Here is a 16,332-nt window from a genome sequence, read left to right as displayed (position 1 = left end):
GTGCCAAATTTAGGTTTTCCCTCACACCTTCGCTTCTTTTGTACAACCTTCCTCAGGCGACCGCTCTTTGGACAACACCGCTGTGGCCAGGACAAGTTGATGGGGCTCCAAGCATAAGGAACGTTATATTTATATTAAATTTATAACACAAGCTTTCAACTCTTTATTTTTTCACGCTTTTAACCCAACTGTTTCCACACACCGCACCCTGCCCTCTCCACCTCAGCAGCCGACCCCGGGACTCCCCTCAGCCCCCCCCCCCGCCATGTCGCCCCCGCTCGGCGCCAGCCCGCCCCGGCCCCGCCCCTGGGGTGACGTCACGGCGCGGTGACGTGTCGCCCGGGCGGCTCGGTGGCGGTGGCGGCCGCCGGAAGCGGCGCGGGGCCGGCGGCTGCAGCGCGGTGCGGCTGCGGAGCGGCTCCGGAGCGACTCCGGATCCTTCAGCTCCTCTCCCCTCCCTTGCCCCCATGAGCGGGCTCCGAGCGCTGCGCGGCGCGGCGGGGACGCCGCTGCCCACCCGCCTGCTCCTACTGGGGCTGCTCCTGCCGGGGCTGCTCCTGGCCGCTGCGGGCGGCGAGCAGGAGGCGGCGGTGGCAGCGGTGGGAGGGCGGCGGGGGTCGCGGGCGGGCGGCCCCCCTGCCTCCTCCTCCTCTTCCTCCTCCTCCTCCTCTGCGGCGGACACCGCGGCGGTTGTGGCAGGTAACGGGGGGAGCGCGTCCCGGGGCTGGGGGGGCGCAGCCGGCTGCCTGCGGTCCGTTACCGGGCTGCCCTTCCCTTTTTTCCCCCTTTTTTTTCCCATTTTTCTTTCCCTTGCGGCAGGCTCCGGTGGCCCCGAGCCGCCCGGTAACGGACCTGTGTGTCCGCAGGCTCGGGGAGAGGGGGGCTGAGGAGCCGGGGAGCCGTGGGAGGGGGGCTGCGAGTTGCCCGGGTCGCTCAACGCGTCCCTGAGGGAGCCCTGCGGCTGGGGGTGGGAGGGGAGCTGCCGACCCCACCGCCCCTGCGAAGCAAAGCGGGCTGCGCTTCCTGCCCCAGCAGCACCCGCCGCGGGCTGAACCAGCGCCCCGAGCCAAAATCGCTACTTTTCGCTGGGTATTCCGTTAGCCAGGGCGCTTCGGAGGTCCCCCGTCGCCTGGTTTTTGTTTGGCTCGCCACAGAAACTAAGGAAGTTGGAACATCCGCAGTCTGAAGCAGGAGTCGCACCTCCCAAGGGTGTTGGGGAAATGCCGTGTTGGATCGGCTTTTTTTTTTTTTTTTTTTTTTTTCCCAGAACATAACTAATCTGGTTGTAGGTGGTATTAAGTGGTTCTCGCTATGCCTGGTGCTGATGCTGTCTGCGTTTCACGCTCGGTCAATCTTGAAATGTCAATTTGGAGGGAGAAGTATTTTAAAAATATTTTTGGACTGTAAAACCACCGCGATGCTTGTCAGCTGCTGTGGTGCCTCCCTCCCCCACCCCCCTGCACTGGATCTGGTGAGAAAATATATGTGAGAAATGTAACACATCACAAGTGGATTTACTGTTACATGTGTAAGCGTGGTCTGGGGATCAGGTATGTTTAAGAGCCAGCAGAGAATCAGTTTTAATCTTTCGGAGGTTTTCAACACAGTTCTGTGTTCATCCACTTGCAGGGTTTGGTGTTTGAGCTGAATGTGTGAATTGGCTGCTTGTCTGGTAGCTAACCCAAACAGTTCGAAGTTACTCTGCAGAGTCGGAAGGAAGAAGCCTTGAAAGCGGGGGGAGAACCAGATGAGTGTGCAGGGAGTGATTGTAGTTGTATTATCTCTCGTTCTTTCCTCTGAAGATTTTAACTTGCAGATGTGACATCAAGTTAGGAGGGACTGCAAGCATTCTGCTGGATAAAAACAGAATGAAAATCAAATTCCATAGGCTTGAGAGGCAAAATCCAGAAGTTAAGTCTGTGAAGTATAAAATGCTGTGCACAGAGGACTCTCAGATGCTCAAATACAGTGTAGGTGTATAGTCAGCACAGCTGTAGGAAATAATCCAGGAGTGATGGTTGCAAATTGATCTGAACAAGCAACATAATGCAGCTGGCAAAAGCGGATGCTATCCTGGGATGTGTTGATCTGGCTTAAATTACAGAAAGCTCTTCATTTATTGTTCTTCATTGCTCTTCTGTGCCTAGTCTCAAGTATTAAACAAGCCAAAAAAGTCAGAAGTAGCAATGTGGATGGAGAGGCTTAGCCTCTGACTGATGTATTACTTTATTTGGGGGGATGGAAAAGGCTGTGGGAGGGGTGTGTCACTATCTAAGAAATTAGTTCAAGAGAGGATATTGATTTAAATTTTTTTTTTCCATCTAATGTGGTTAAGAGGTGGGTTAAGAGGAAGTGAATTGTACGGGGGACGACTGAGGTTAAATATCAACTGGAAAGTTTTTACCAATAACATTCAAATTACAGAAATGGTTCAACAAATCCCATCACTGAAGGTTTTTAATGGGTTAGAGGAGCAGCTGGCAAAGGTAATCTAGAGAGATACTGACATGGCAGAAAAGGGATGTGCAAGTAATTTTATGACTTTATGATTTTATAAACAGCCATATTTTATCAGCTATTCAGGGACTCAATCGTTTGTTACTGTTGTCTACTTGCGTGCGTGCGCCTTTTTAATCGTAACTTGTAAATGACAACTCTACATATGTTGCATCTGAAGATGTTTAGTCACAGCTATAAAAATCAGATCAATGAAACTGTTTCCACTGATTGGAATACTGTGAGGTTATCTTCTCTTCATTCTGTCCATGCTTGTTTACTTTTAATTTGATTGAAAGTTTTAAGAAATCATTTATCCAGACCTTGAAGATAAGTGTGGGTTATCATATTCTGTTTATTCTGTTATTATCTGCTTTGCAATCCTGGAGGATTATTATTATTTTTTTTTGTCTGAATTTAATCAATGATCAGAAAATCTGGTCATCTGTCAGGCAAGACAGAGAACCTGGAAATGTATCTGGCTAATGAAATTCTCTCAAGTAGTAGCTTATAATATTTAGCTAGGCCATTCTTAACTGTAGCTCTACATTGTATTTACTGCAGAAACAGTAGATGCCACAATGTAACTGTTTTCTCAAAGTGAAAGATTTGCCTTATTCACTGAGCTTCCATTCTGGAACTGCCCCATCATGTCGTCTCAGTGCTCTGTGATCCCCAAATTTCTGTCATTGGCACTTGAGAAATGAAGGTTTGTGTAAAACACTGTTTTTATGGAACTTTGTAACTGATTGAAGTTACTAACGTGGGTGGCTGTCAAAGGCTGGCTTTTCTCTTTGGAAGCTGACCCCAGCTGGCCATGCTGGCAGGATCAGTGCAAGAGAGCAAGCAGGAGGACATCCTGGTACCGGGAGGGAGGGAGTTTCCTGCTCTTTCTGCTTTGTGCTTTCTTTGTCCCCAGTGCTGTGATGAGCACTGCTGCGTTAGCTTGCAGGAATGTGAGAGGGGCAACAAAAAGCAGTGGTTTTCTTATCAGACTCTTTCCTGGCATGCTCTGAGTGCCAGCAGCAGTGCAAGGAAGAGGGAGGATGGGCTGTGTGGGTGGGGTCAGTGGTGATGGCAGTAAGTGAATAAATGAGCCTCCCTGCCCATGTAATTGCATCTGAAGGTGACTGAAACTGCTCTGGTGACCTTTTTTAGCTAGAATAATCTGTTTAGAAGTTGGTGTGGTTACGTGTGAGACTTTACGCTTGCTATCACTCCAGCATATGTGTAGTGATCTTGATCGTGCAGTAAAATGATCTTGGATTACGTGTGCATGCACTGACTGGTCTTGTACGACTGTGCTCCAGGACTGGTCGCTTCCCTAGCAGGCTGCTTTTTAAGGCCAGTAGATTTTTCTAGTGACAAAAATTGAGTACCTCAAGCTTGTTTTGTTCTGTTACTTCTATATGTATGCTTGTAGCTAAGCTCTTTGTGATCTGCTCTTGTCATTTAGGCTGAGGACAGAAATTTGTGTCCTTTCCCCACTAAAATGATGCCGACCTGAAGCTGTCGGTCGCTTCCTGACTGCATTTCGGTGCAGTTACTTGAAGTTCTTTGACTCAGGATCATCCCTCCATCAGCAGGTTTTCGCATTGCTCTTTCAGCTGTAAGCATTCTGAAGCAATCTCTGCTTTTCTGGGGACCTCCTACTAGGCTCCGGCTAGCTACTCCTACGCAACTTGGGCATGACTCATTTTCTTCTAACTATCTATCCTAAGTAGGTTGAGCTGCTGTGCATCTGTCAAAAGAGAACTGGACCCGATGGCAGAGGCAGTGGATCACGTTAAGATTTCTCATGATGATACTATCACTACGGAAAACGCCTAAAAAAGCAGTTTCCTCTTTAAAAAAGCTTGTATGAAGTAAACAATTTGATATCCTTTTATTTTTTTTTAGCGTGTGTGCTGCACTCTTTGTCCTTTTGTATTTAATATGTTCTCAACCAGCACCAGGGGAGAACATATTGTAAAGATCTGTGATGCTGTGGGAAAGCTAGGAAGATTACAGGTTTAATCTTTCTGTAGCTTTTAATGCACTATCTAAAACTTCTCAGGAGTCAAGTGTGGTATTTTACATAAGAGTTGACTCTGAAACTTGCTGCAGAAGCCCTGATGCACAAGAAGACTTCAGTGGGATTAGTCTGCATCTTATCTGTGAAATGCTTTTTTAAATACAGGAACTTGAGATGTTTATCTTGACCACACATGGTATGTGTTGGGAGTAAATAATCATTACAAGTGTTGTCCTAAAATAAGCACCTGTGCGTTTTCCAAACAAAGGTGAGTTTCGAGCTGTTACATAAGTTGGTGTTATTCTGCCTTGGTGGATGCTCCCCAGTCTCTCGTGTTGCCATGGAAACTATCTTTGCATCTCTGCAAGGGGGAGGGTGCATAAAACAAAATGCATATTTATAATTGAGAATCAGCATAAATGGGATGGGATGATTGCCTGGGTACTCTACAACTTGCGTTTGTTTACTTGATTTCTGCCAGCACTTCAGACTTAACTGGAGGATGTTTGTTCCTGTTTCTTTAATGCTTTTTTCCTCCCTTTGGACCTTGCTCCTTTTTCTTCCAATCACAAAAGCACGGCACCTTTCAGAGGCCTGTTAGAGGACTGTTTAATTCTGTATAATGACAAGTAGTCCGGAGTTTTAACAAAAAATCATCATGGAAATTGTATATAAGGTGCTTGCCAAAGCAGTTAAAAACTTGGGTTAACACTAACATTAACATAAGTGTTGACTCAGCAGAATATGAATTAACAGGTAGGAACCACCAGCTTTTTCTTTTTTTCTAAATCTCATCCTTGCTGTCTCTAGCAACGATTTTTAGCTATCTCATGAGGAAACTTCCTCTGTATGCAGACAGTGTTACACTCCTACAGGTGAATTGTGCTTCTCTGGGGATCTCTGGGTGCAGGGGTAGAAGGCAGCGTCACTGAATATTGTGGCTTGTATTGCAAACCACAGGCAGCACCACAGAAAGTTGGGTAAATGGGAACAGTTGTCGAGGCTACTGGGACTGTGTGAAGCTTTAACTTCTGCTGTAGCTTAGAGTTTATAGGAATGCAAAGATAGCTTTGACCTTCTTCCTCTAGGCCATGCTTTCTGTTCCCTACTTCTTTATCATGAAGCAATTCACAACTGACAGTGGCCCCAGCCCTATGGTACTGTGTCCAGTTACAATTTTAATACACAATTTTTTTGTGTACTTTGTTTCTGCGGTTGTAAGAAGCTGACGTGTGCTCAGCTTCCAAAACTGGTATCAGCAAAAACCATCACCTTATCTGAAATGATTTGAAGGTGTTTAAAAGCAAACAGCCTTTGGTAGAGTATTATTCAAACATTTTTTTTTTGGTGAAGACGTTTTGGGTTTCTAAACTCTGGGTACTTTCTCCTTAAAATTTGGAACTTTGCATACAAGAAGGTGTGGTATGAATGTTCCTTCTTGCTTTGTGGTTTAGAATAAAGGAAGGGGTTAGTCTTATGTAAATTACTCAGCACACGTAATAACGCTACACAGGAGAAGGAATAGGTTTTCCTCAGTTCTGTCAGGTCACTGTGTGAACTGAATTACTTAAAATTTGGAATTCTTTACAAGTATGGGGAATTTTCACAACGTTATTTTGTTCTTAATGTCAATTAACTCTACTAGATGACCATTGAGATTTGTCATCGGTAACTTCTGAGCATACCATCTTTTTTTTCAGCATTTGTAGTACTTCATGAATAAGGGAATGGCTCAGCAAGTGTTTTTTATATTTATGCTATCGTCTCTGTTTACATGTAGAAGCCTTTGGTGAGTTTTGCTGGGAGTTTATCAATGTAACTTTTGTTAATCCGCTGACACTTTGTTCCAACCATAGGATTTCATTTGAAACTCATTCCTCCCATGTGCACCCTCACTAACTTCTGTAAGCAGATGAATTGTCAGGTTGTACACCTAACCTAAAGCAGATTAAGATAACTCTATGTTGCTTCTCCATAGTTATAGCCTGAAATGACCAGCTTGGTTTGCTTTTCCCTCAATTCGCAGTGCCGCCTAGTATTTGGAGAACAGCAAGTAAGAAATATTATACTGTTAACAAACAAAACCACCCAAACTTTGTGGTCTTTGAGATGATTTTGAAACAAATACTGAAGTTAATCATTCGTAGTAGGAGACTTCCTTCTAGTGTGGTTTTAATTCTAGACTGCTATATATAGAAGGCTGCAAGATAACTTCTTACTGTAGCGTTGTGTGCCTGGATGAAAAGTACTATTGGCTTGTTAGTTTTTGTTGTCTGGACTCCAATGATTTTGAAGTGAGAATGAGGCAGTTTTCTTTTTTAATGGTAAGTATGGTGTACTGTTTCATTAAATATTAAAAATTAGACTATAATATCATGTAGCTCTGATACTTACATAAAGATGTGATACGAAGGAAAAAATGTCTTTACATCCTTGTCTACTTGTATTTTTTAGGTTGAAATGCATCAAGGCAGCACTGTCCTCCCAAACATGTATATATGTTTGACTTAACTTTTGTCAGTGTTTTTTGGGAACATGGCTGACTCAGTTTCCTCTCTCCTGTCTGGTTTGTGTTCTCTGAAGACATCTCCTGAAACGCTGCTGGCATAGCCACCGAGGGTATGGTGGTTAAACATGTAACGACTGAATAATATGTCAGTTCATAGATGAGAGACAAGGACATTATTTTGATGTAGGAACATGTGTCCTGTATTCTATAGAATGTAATCCCAACACTGTATTTTAAATGAATATTTTTGTTTTGGTCTGAGGAAACTGCAGTGCCTGTAATTGGCCTTCCTTTGGTTGCGTTGCAGGCAAATGACAGAGTCACTCTGCAGTCTTTGAAGGATGTGGCTTTGTTATCAATTTCAGCTGACCTCAGTGCAGGCTCTTGCTGCAGAAGAGGATATTCCTTTGTGCCTGTTGCGTTCTCTTCCTCCCTGCCTATTCTGTCTGTCCCAAGTTCTTCAAAGTTGTTGTGGCTGAGGTAGTCCAGGGGAATGCACTGAGCCGGTAGTTGTCACTCGTGTTTTAGCAGGGTCAGGTCCTGGCTTCATTTCACTGCACTGCTGCATAAGAGCATCTGTGAGAAGGCAACAGTGGTGGAGGAAGCTAGCGTTGGCCATTTCAGTAGGAGCACATGCATGCCAAGTAGAAATTTTTGTTTTCAAATTAAACCTTCCAGGAGCCAACTCAGTTTTTACCAGTTGATTCAGTTGATTGTAAGAGAGCTTATCTCAAAAGCAAAATTGCTTGCTTGGCATAACTATTTGATCACATAAAGCAAACTAATGAAATATGATTTTTATTAATACAGGATAAGGAAGGCATCTTACATTCTGATTGAACTGTAAATGTTTATCAGCTTGAAAGGAAAAAAAAAAAGAGCCAATCTGAACTCTTAAGTTCATCTGACTGCTTTTAATCTTTGTCGTAAAGGAATTTGAGTATAACTGGTTTGTTTCCTTTATTAAGTAAACATCTTTCTGAAGAAGCTACATCTGTGGCGTTTCCTTTTTTGTCACAAAAGCACTCAGATACTTGTATTATGCTGCCTCATGTCTGTGTGTTTATAGTATCGTGAGATCAGTAGTCAAGGCTCTAATTTCTCTCGGTGTTGAAGAGTGATAACATTTCCTTGCTTCAACAAAATGGAGACTCTGTACACGACCTAGCCTGTTACGAGACCCACAGAAACTGCTGTTTCCTTACAGATGAGTGATAAGCAGTCACAGCTAGTGTTACCTTAATGGGAAGAGAAGTTATGCATCTTCAAAGTACTGGATGATGACAAATGGAGCGTTATCCTAATTAGCTTCAGGGTGAGTGGAAGTTTGACGCATGACGGGATGATGAAGGGGGCCCTGCCATAAACTGCTGTTGACTGCACAGGTATCTGAAGGTATTGCATAATACTGTGTGAGAGGGTAATGAAATGGTAGCTGAGACTGTCTCAGTGCAGAAAACAAAACAAAATAACAAAAGCAAACGATACACTTGGGGAGGAAGAGGAGGAAGGAATTGGATATTTTCATACTCAATACAAGTAAAAGCTTGTATTGAATTTAACTGTATAATTGGAACTTGGTTGACTGTTACAGTTTTGATTTTGGGAGTAATTGTGGATTGTCCTTTGGAAAAAGCCTGGTATATTTCTTCCTGAAAACATGACAAATTGTGAAGAAAGGAAGATAGTATACATACCATTGTCATTTGAAAAGGGTATAATAAACTAGAAAAGGTCTGGATAAAGCTGACTGAACTTCTTGTATATATGCTTTTGTGTATGAAAAGGCATTGAGACTCCTTCCTTTTAAAAAAGACCTGCCCTGTGGCCATAGTTATTTGAAAGCTGAAGCCAATACACGTTAACAGCTGTGGTTTAGGCCTTCAGCCTGTGTTCTTCCTCATGCTGAGCGATTTCAGTTTAGTAAACTGACACTTTCTACTAGAATAATTCACAAACTGGTTAAGTGAAGGTCATATGTACCCCAGGCTGGGTCAGGGAAGGAAGGAGGGATGTGAGGCACTGTGGCAGCCAGGTAGGCTTTGGGTGGTAGGGATTGGTGGTGAGGATGTAGTAGACCAGTTTGAAAACATGAATGTTATAAAGGAGGCAACTATAGGAAGACTGGTAGTTTCTTTCATATGGGACCTAGGGGCACTGATCGCAAATCAGAAGGTTTAAATTAGACATCCCACCTGCCCCACACTTCCTCGGAGGGAGCGGACCTCTGTGAACAGGTGGAATTAAACTGGGGAACTCATTGCGGTTGTGTTGTTTGAAACAAGACAGCTTGGCAGATGCTGTTTTCCATTAGCTCTTCATTTTAAGTTTTGTGCAAATGTTTGAAGTGATTGCTAATGCAGAAAAAATAAGGTTAAAATACTCAAAGGAGAATGTCATAATGTTGTAGTAAGCTGCATCGTAATTTATACAGTAAGTTTTTTGGGAGATATTGCTAAATGAAACCTTTCAACTCAAGGGCTTGCAGAATACTTGCTGGCACTCACTTTGTAAATGGATTTTATTAAACTGTTTTCCTTCCATTGATTTGCATTGGTTTGCAGGCTCCTAAATGCTGTCTTAAAGCTGAAATTTCTTTCCTGACAGAAGTTAATAAAACTACAATGACTTTTTGTTTTTGATTTTTTTTACCATTCTTAGTTTTCTATGCCCAAAATGCTGTCAGCAGCAGATTAACATTCTTGCAGCAGCCAAGAACAAGACAACCATTGTCTTGTAACCTAAATTATTGCTTTAAATATTCTTTAAATATGACCCTGCCACTCTTATTTGCAGGATGATGAGGGAAATTAACTTTTCAGAGCTTGTGGTTTCTTTTTTTTTTTTTTTCTCTCCAAAAAAAGGTTTCAAAGGCTTACCAGAATAAAAATGATCATTTCACTGCATCTTGTGCAGTTGAAAACATTTTAGATGAAACTATCTGGCTTTGGCATGGATTCTAGTCTGAAAACTGACTCTACAGAAACATTTCATAAATATCTTTAGTTCAGTTTGCCTCTTTCAGAATTGTTTACTGTGCACATTAAAAATGAAAATGGAAGTGAAACTCTCTTCTAGTAACTGGGACGCTTTGCAGATGGAAACTAACAAAAATCTGGTGTTTGAAGCAATGAAAGTTCACCTTCTCCGCATCTGTACTGTGCTCTCAGTGTTCATAAAGAGAAGCTTAATTCTGGCCTGTTTATTAGGAGTGTAGTAAGAGACTTGCTAGAAGCAGGAAGGAGCATGTATTGCACCATCAGGACAGAGCTCTAATTGTTTTCCTTGGCAAGAGTTGTAGTCAGAATTTTGGAGAAGACAGTCTTCAATATGAAGTTCTTTGGCTCTTTTTGCATACAGATGAGAGTTAGAAACATCAGCTCCGAACTGCTGTAGAAATCGGTGGCATACATATGTCCTGAGATCACCATGGAGGCTGCCGTTTGCACCAGCGTTGGGAAATCTCAAAGAGCTCGTTGTGTGAGGCCGGATAGTGAGCTGCAGATCAGAACGTGAATATATAGGGCATTCTGTATCCTGTGGAGCTAAAACAGCATTTCTCTAAAGTACTTATTGGATACGTACTGGAGAGGAATATTTCCTGGATATTTTCCTAATATTAGGATGTGAAGCATAGGCTAGAAATATGGTATAAGGTGAATTGCAACATTCATACAGGTGGCAAGTACTGACACTAATAATGAAGTGTTCAAAATATTGTGGTTTTAAGTGTTGGGCTGAAGTGAATACTGTACTTTCATAATGCACCCTGTCCAAGAGTTGTAGGTAGCCTGCTATATTTGCATGAATAACAAACCTTTGGCTCTGACATATTTGCTTGTTTTATGAAATAGCCTCACCTGATGATCTCAAGTTTCTCATTTACTTAGAAATATTTTGAAACTTGCTTCCTCTTTAAGAGAGGTTTGAGATAGGCCACGTTACTTCAAAGGGCAAGTTCTCATTAGTTAGTTTGTTAAACAGGCAAAAACCCTTGATTTTACTGATTGTGCATTAGTCATTTTCTATTTACTAATTCAAATGGATATGAAGTGTAGTTGTAATGATGATGTCAACCTCAATTATTTTTTTTACTGACCTGAAAGATTTTAGATACCTGAGCTGAGTTACCTAGGTATAACCAATTCAATTTTTCTATGATCAGAGGTTGTATGTAAGATGTCTTCCAAAGGATGACGTTCAGGAATCCTCCAGCTTTTATCCGGTTGCCATTTCTGTCAGAGGATGTAGGCAAATAACGATTTGCATTTGTCGGAGCAGGCAGAAAGCTTTGCTGTCAGTCCCTGTGCTGCTCCCAGACGGGGCTGGAAGTGCGTGGGATGGTTCCTGGTGGGGTATGGGCCCCAGCAGCAGTGCTCCCTGCCTGGCTGTTCCAGCAGGAAGCCTGCCTCCATCCCCCTTGGCTTCTCTGCCTGGCTGCTGGTCGTGCCAAGGTGGTTGGTGTCACACCAGACCTGGAGAATGCCCTCACGTTTGGGAGCTGCAGATTTTAACATATGAGGGAAGAAATGTATTTGGGTACCAATTACTCTGCCCGGTTTGCTGCTTAATTATTTTCATTTATTTTTAACATGGTTAAATTAGTAGGGCTCAGACATCTTTAAGTGCTTCCCTGTGATGTTACTTGATCAGAAACTTTAAGGGTTAGATTCCTTCCACAGTTCTTGAGGTGTTGGTATCTGAGTGAAGAATCCGAGCTCCTTCTCTAACACAGTATAGAGAGCAAACATGATACCTTGAGGTAGCAAACCCTGCTCAGGCATGTGGATCACACCATTAACTCTATGCATTCAACATGAATATAACTGACAGTGAAAAGAGGACACTTCAGATGCAGACAAAAAAATGTGTGCTCCCAGCTGTATATGAATGCTCTTCCAGGAACAGTGCCTCAACCTGCTTAAGGAGCCTCCAACCTATTGAAGGTGATATCTGACCTTACACCTTAATCTTTTATCTAACATCAGGCACCTCTTGAGTCATGCAAAAAATAAAATAAAAAAATTACCTGCCTTTAAGTTTTTAACTGCTGCAGACTGGATAATTACTGCTTGGGTTAGATATTAATTTGATATTTACATTCATAGTGCAGCTTAAGTGTGCTAAAGTCTTGTTTCCTGTCATTTAGCTTTAAAATGCTGCAGGATTAGGTTTCAGCCAATCAGTAATACAAGCTAGGAAGCTATAATTAATGTCTTAGGGAAGGGGGGAGGGAGGTGTTAACTCCTTCTCATCTTTGATATCCTTGTTAGCCTTAATTTATTACTTTGAGAAGGTTTGGGAGTTCTTGGTAGATGACTTGGTAGAGAAGATGATCTATCTATGCTTGAAGTCACTTCAGCTTTTGCACTGTTTTACAAACTTGATTTGAACGGTTGGCTTGCACTGCAAGGCCTATTTGTGTGTGCTCAGCTGGTTTAGGACCGATATGCCTGTGTTCATAAGGAACATCAGAATACCATGCTGCCATCAGCTCATGTGGTTCTGAAAGTCTTTAACATAAATGTTTCAGATCTGCAGATAAGAGAGAAGCACAGCTATGAAAAAGGGAAAGAACAATTCCACCTCTGCATTAATTGCATCTGGGAACTTGAAGTAACGCTTTGTACTTCAGAGCAGAATGTTGTGCTAAATTGGAAATGGTGATATTCTCGCCCACAACCGTTCGGTCTCATGCAACTGTGATTGGTTTAGTCACAAGCAGAATATTGGTCTGCCTACTCCGTCTTTGCAAGCTACCACGGCACTGGAGTTGCTGTTCGTGGTTCATTAGTATTCATAGGAGCTTTGCCGTAGGAAGGATGAGAGTTGTGGGCAGTGTCTTTTAATGGCATAGATTAGTCTCTGAGAGATAGCAGAGAGCTGGAGAAAAACTGAAATCTTCAAGCATGGCTAAGGATGATTATAGCTCATTTGGAGGCTATGATTGTCTTGTATTTGAGGACCTTTTAGTAGTTCTTCAGAATATCTGTTTCTGTGCTCTTCTTGGGCTAATGTTGGAACCTGCAGAGAACTTATAGCTGTTTTATCTGACTGGTGAAAATTGTAATAAATCAGCATTTATGTTTAAATTTTGTAAAGTACTTTGAGCACAGTTGGATGTGCTTCATGTAATCAAGACATCCAGAAGACTGCGGGCGAACTCCTCATATGCAGTCTTCCAAATATATACTTACTAACAGCAGCAATTTGTCTAGTATGTGATGACTTCTGTCATGTAACTCTTAAATTATTTTTTTCTTGGACAAACTCTGGCTTTGGGTGCCTGTCCACAATTACCCTCACTTCTGCTCATGCTTGTTACTTGCCTCGGTTGAACAGCCAGCGGAATTTTCTAAGTATTGTATTCAAAAGAAAAGCAAAAGCTGCACAGAAATCTACTTCTGTATTTTTTGTTTATAAGCTGGTTCAGTTCAGATAAGGAAGGGGTGAATGAAATGAGAGTGAATATTTGAGCAATCTGGAGTTCCTGTTCTAAATAAACACGGTGCCAATCCATTTAGATTAGTTGAGGCCTTGTAACTGTCTGAATTTACTTTGACTTTTTTGTGATTCTGCCTAATTTATGACCACCTGTAAAATTTGTGCTTTTATTCTGCTCTATCATTGCATTTAGAGTTGATGGTTGACTCATCACCTAATGTGAGGAATAGCTTTTATGTTTAACATGAGGAATAGTTTTGCATTCGGTCTAACACAATATAAGCAGAAGGATTTAAATGTGATATAGCGATAACATCCCCTCTGAACTAGGACCTTACTTGTGTATAGTGATTCTAGTAAATAGCAAGTGAGCTGTTCCATGCAAAGTAACGAAGTCAGCCTTCAGCAGAAGGTGACTCTAAATGAATTCCTCCATTCTGTCCACACACCTGCTTGGCTTGAATGTTTAACGTGCCAACCAGCTGTCACTATTGCCCAACCAGATTGTAGAAAGAGGAGATGAAATAAGAAAATTGGAGGAAAATAAGAATAACGAGAGGTTCCCAGCATGGCCTTCTGAATGATCATCAGAAGATGGATGATGGCAGAACATGGGCAGAGAGACTAAATAGAAGCTGCTGGTGAAATGTGGGATGGGTGAGGGGAAAGCTGCATCAGTGGGGGTGATGAAGATTGTGGATGCTGGAAAGGTAAAAATTCTGGATCTTTCTGAAGAAATACCTTGGTGTTAGTGGTGTTGAGATATTCAAGTCATTAGGATAGCTGTGGTGACAAACTGCTGTTGTATAGCATTTAAAGGGTTGCATGCACAGTTCCCAGGAGCGAATGAGTTGGGGAGGCTGGGAAATGCTGTTTCAGTTCATTCCTTGCCTCTTTTTTTTTTTTTTTGTGCTGTCATATAAGCATGTAGCATTTTGTCCTAAGTGTTTAAGAAGCAAGTATAAAGCAAAGCAGAAATACTGCACTAATAGTTTTATGACTGTGTGGTTCATATTTGTATAAGAAATGTGGTGATTATGAAATTTTCTGCTTTGAGGGTGCTTGGCACGGTATAGTGTTTATTCTTCACTCGTGGCAGAATATTTTTCGTATGTCTTGTGACTGGAAGCTGTTAGCTAATTCACTGATTAGGATTGGCTTTAGTAATCAGTTTACTAAAAACCACCACCCCTGGCTTAGTGGAATTTGAGTCTGTGTACTCACCACTGATGGTTTGACAATTAGTACTGCTGAAATGATCTTGCAAGAAACCCCAAGGTCATCCTTTCGCTTTTCCTGTGAATAATCTGGTCTTACTGATGAGTACTTCTACACTGCTAAAGGCTTGGATAATGAACAAGGAGGGCTGTATGCATGGGTCACGCTCTTGTTTCTAACTGTAACTAACTAAACTAAAAAGTGGCAAATGGCTGTGGATTTTTACAGATCACTGAAGTATTTTTTGGATTAAGTGATCTCAGGCAATATTTTTATTTCTTTTATAAAAGAGTGAAGTTACTTGCATTTCTGCAGACCATTATCACTCACCTGTTACCCAGAATCACTTTGCTAAAAATTTCACTCACTGATATAGGACAAGATTCAATTCCTGTGGCATCAGCTTTTATTATTAAAACATTGGTGTCTGTTTCTTTAAGAGGAAAAAACATGTATAGTCCTTATGGTTTAATATGGAAATACATGGGGTTGTTTAGAAATACTGGAATTGTAGTGTTTTTTTCATAGGCAGCTCTTACAGGGAACAACTGACACTTATTCTTCCATAAATACTATCTTTAGGTATATCATTGTGGGCTTTTTTTCTCATTCTTGTTGATCCAGAAGTGGATTAAAAGGTTAAAACCTTGTTTAAGAACATAGTCATCTTACAAAACCAGGGAAGTAGCTTACCTAAAGTCTTGAATTAACTGTCTACCTGCGGCTCAAGAAGAGGGTATTAAGAGAAGTCTCAGCACGTGGCTAAGGCATGTGGTCTTCAGGAAGACTCTTCCTAACAAAAATGTCCTTATGTCTTATGTCCTAGTCAAGATTTGTTCCAGATTGTTTGTTTTTTCTTACCTAAAAAAAAAAAAGTGGCTCTGTCACATAGACCTTGCTTTGGAAGGAGTTCTTGGTGTCTTGGACATGATGTTTATCAGTAAACTCAGTGTCATAATTGAGCATCACATCGTGTAAAGGCAATTTTTTTTTAATTCATAACTTTTTAAAAATACTATCAACTGGTTACAAATAAACTCAATGTCTGGGTTATTTTCTCTGCTTTTTTATCACCTTGCTTCTAAAGTCCTTTGCATATCTCTCCCTTTATTTTCCTTTGAAATTCGGCTCAGTCTATTTTGAGATGAGCAGAACCAAGGAGCGTACTCAAGCAAGGGAGGTATAATTACCTCTGCATTGCTCTGTTTAGTAACTTCTAACAGCTGCTTATTAAGCAAATGACTTAATTGACTTAATACCTATTAGCAATCTTTCTGGTAAGAAATTTTCTGCTAAAACAAATTCCAGTGTGCATAATTATCTCAGGTGACTTACTGTGCGGATCAGCAATGGGCTGTTTCAAACTTCCGTGCCTTCCCCTCCACTTCTCCCTCTCTGCAGCTCTGGCTTGGATTCCTCCTGAAAGTGTCGTAGGTGGGATTTGCTGTTGACATACCTGATCAGCAGCAGTATTCAGTAAGAAGAAGATTGTTATGCTTGGGATCAGTTCTGCAATTGAACTTGTAGCTACTCAGCGTTGACGGGGGGCGGGGAAAGGGAAGTCTTCAGTTTTGTTTTGGGTATAAACTGAGAAATCCTTCAAGTAGAAAAGGTTGGTTCTGTACCCACTGTTCAGTATTTCTCTACTGTG

The 16,332-nt window shown here is 41.8% G+C and overlaps 1 protein-coding gene across 4 annotated transcripts in view; it reads left to right on the top strand.

Annotated features, from left to right (window-relative positions):
• The first annotated feature begins 323 nt into the window (after nucleotides 1–323).
• The window catches only part of STIM2 (stromal interaction molecule 2), a 68,959-nt gene continuing 52,950 nt past the window's right edge, over nucleotides 324–16,332 (top strand). For 2 of the 4 annotated variants that reach the window (XM_027457286.3, XM_038178296.2), the window contains exon 1: nucleotides 325–699. In XM_027457286.3, coding sequence (XP_027313087.3) covers nucleotides 468–699 — 232 coding nt within the window. In that variant the 5' untranslated portion in view covers nucleotides 325–467. Of the gene's footprint in view, nucleotides 700–16,332 lie in introns of all 4 variants that reach the window. The other 2 variants (XM_027457288.3, XM_027457287.3) reach the window with 2 other exon arrangements.

The sequence above is a fragment of the Anas platyrhynchos genome, chromosome 4 (genome assembly GCF_047663525.1).
Source record: "Anas platyrhynchos isolate ZD024472 breed Pekin duck chromosome 4, IASCAAS_PekinDuck_T2T, whole genome shotgun sequence".
Taxonomy (NCBI): domain Eukaryota; kingdom Metazoa; phylum Chordata; class Aves; order Anseriformes; family Anatidae; genus Anas; species Anas platyrhynchos.
Note: the sequence above shows the minus strand (reverse complement) of the source record. Positions and strands in the feature narration are given on the sequence as shown.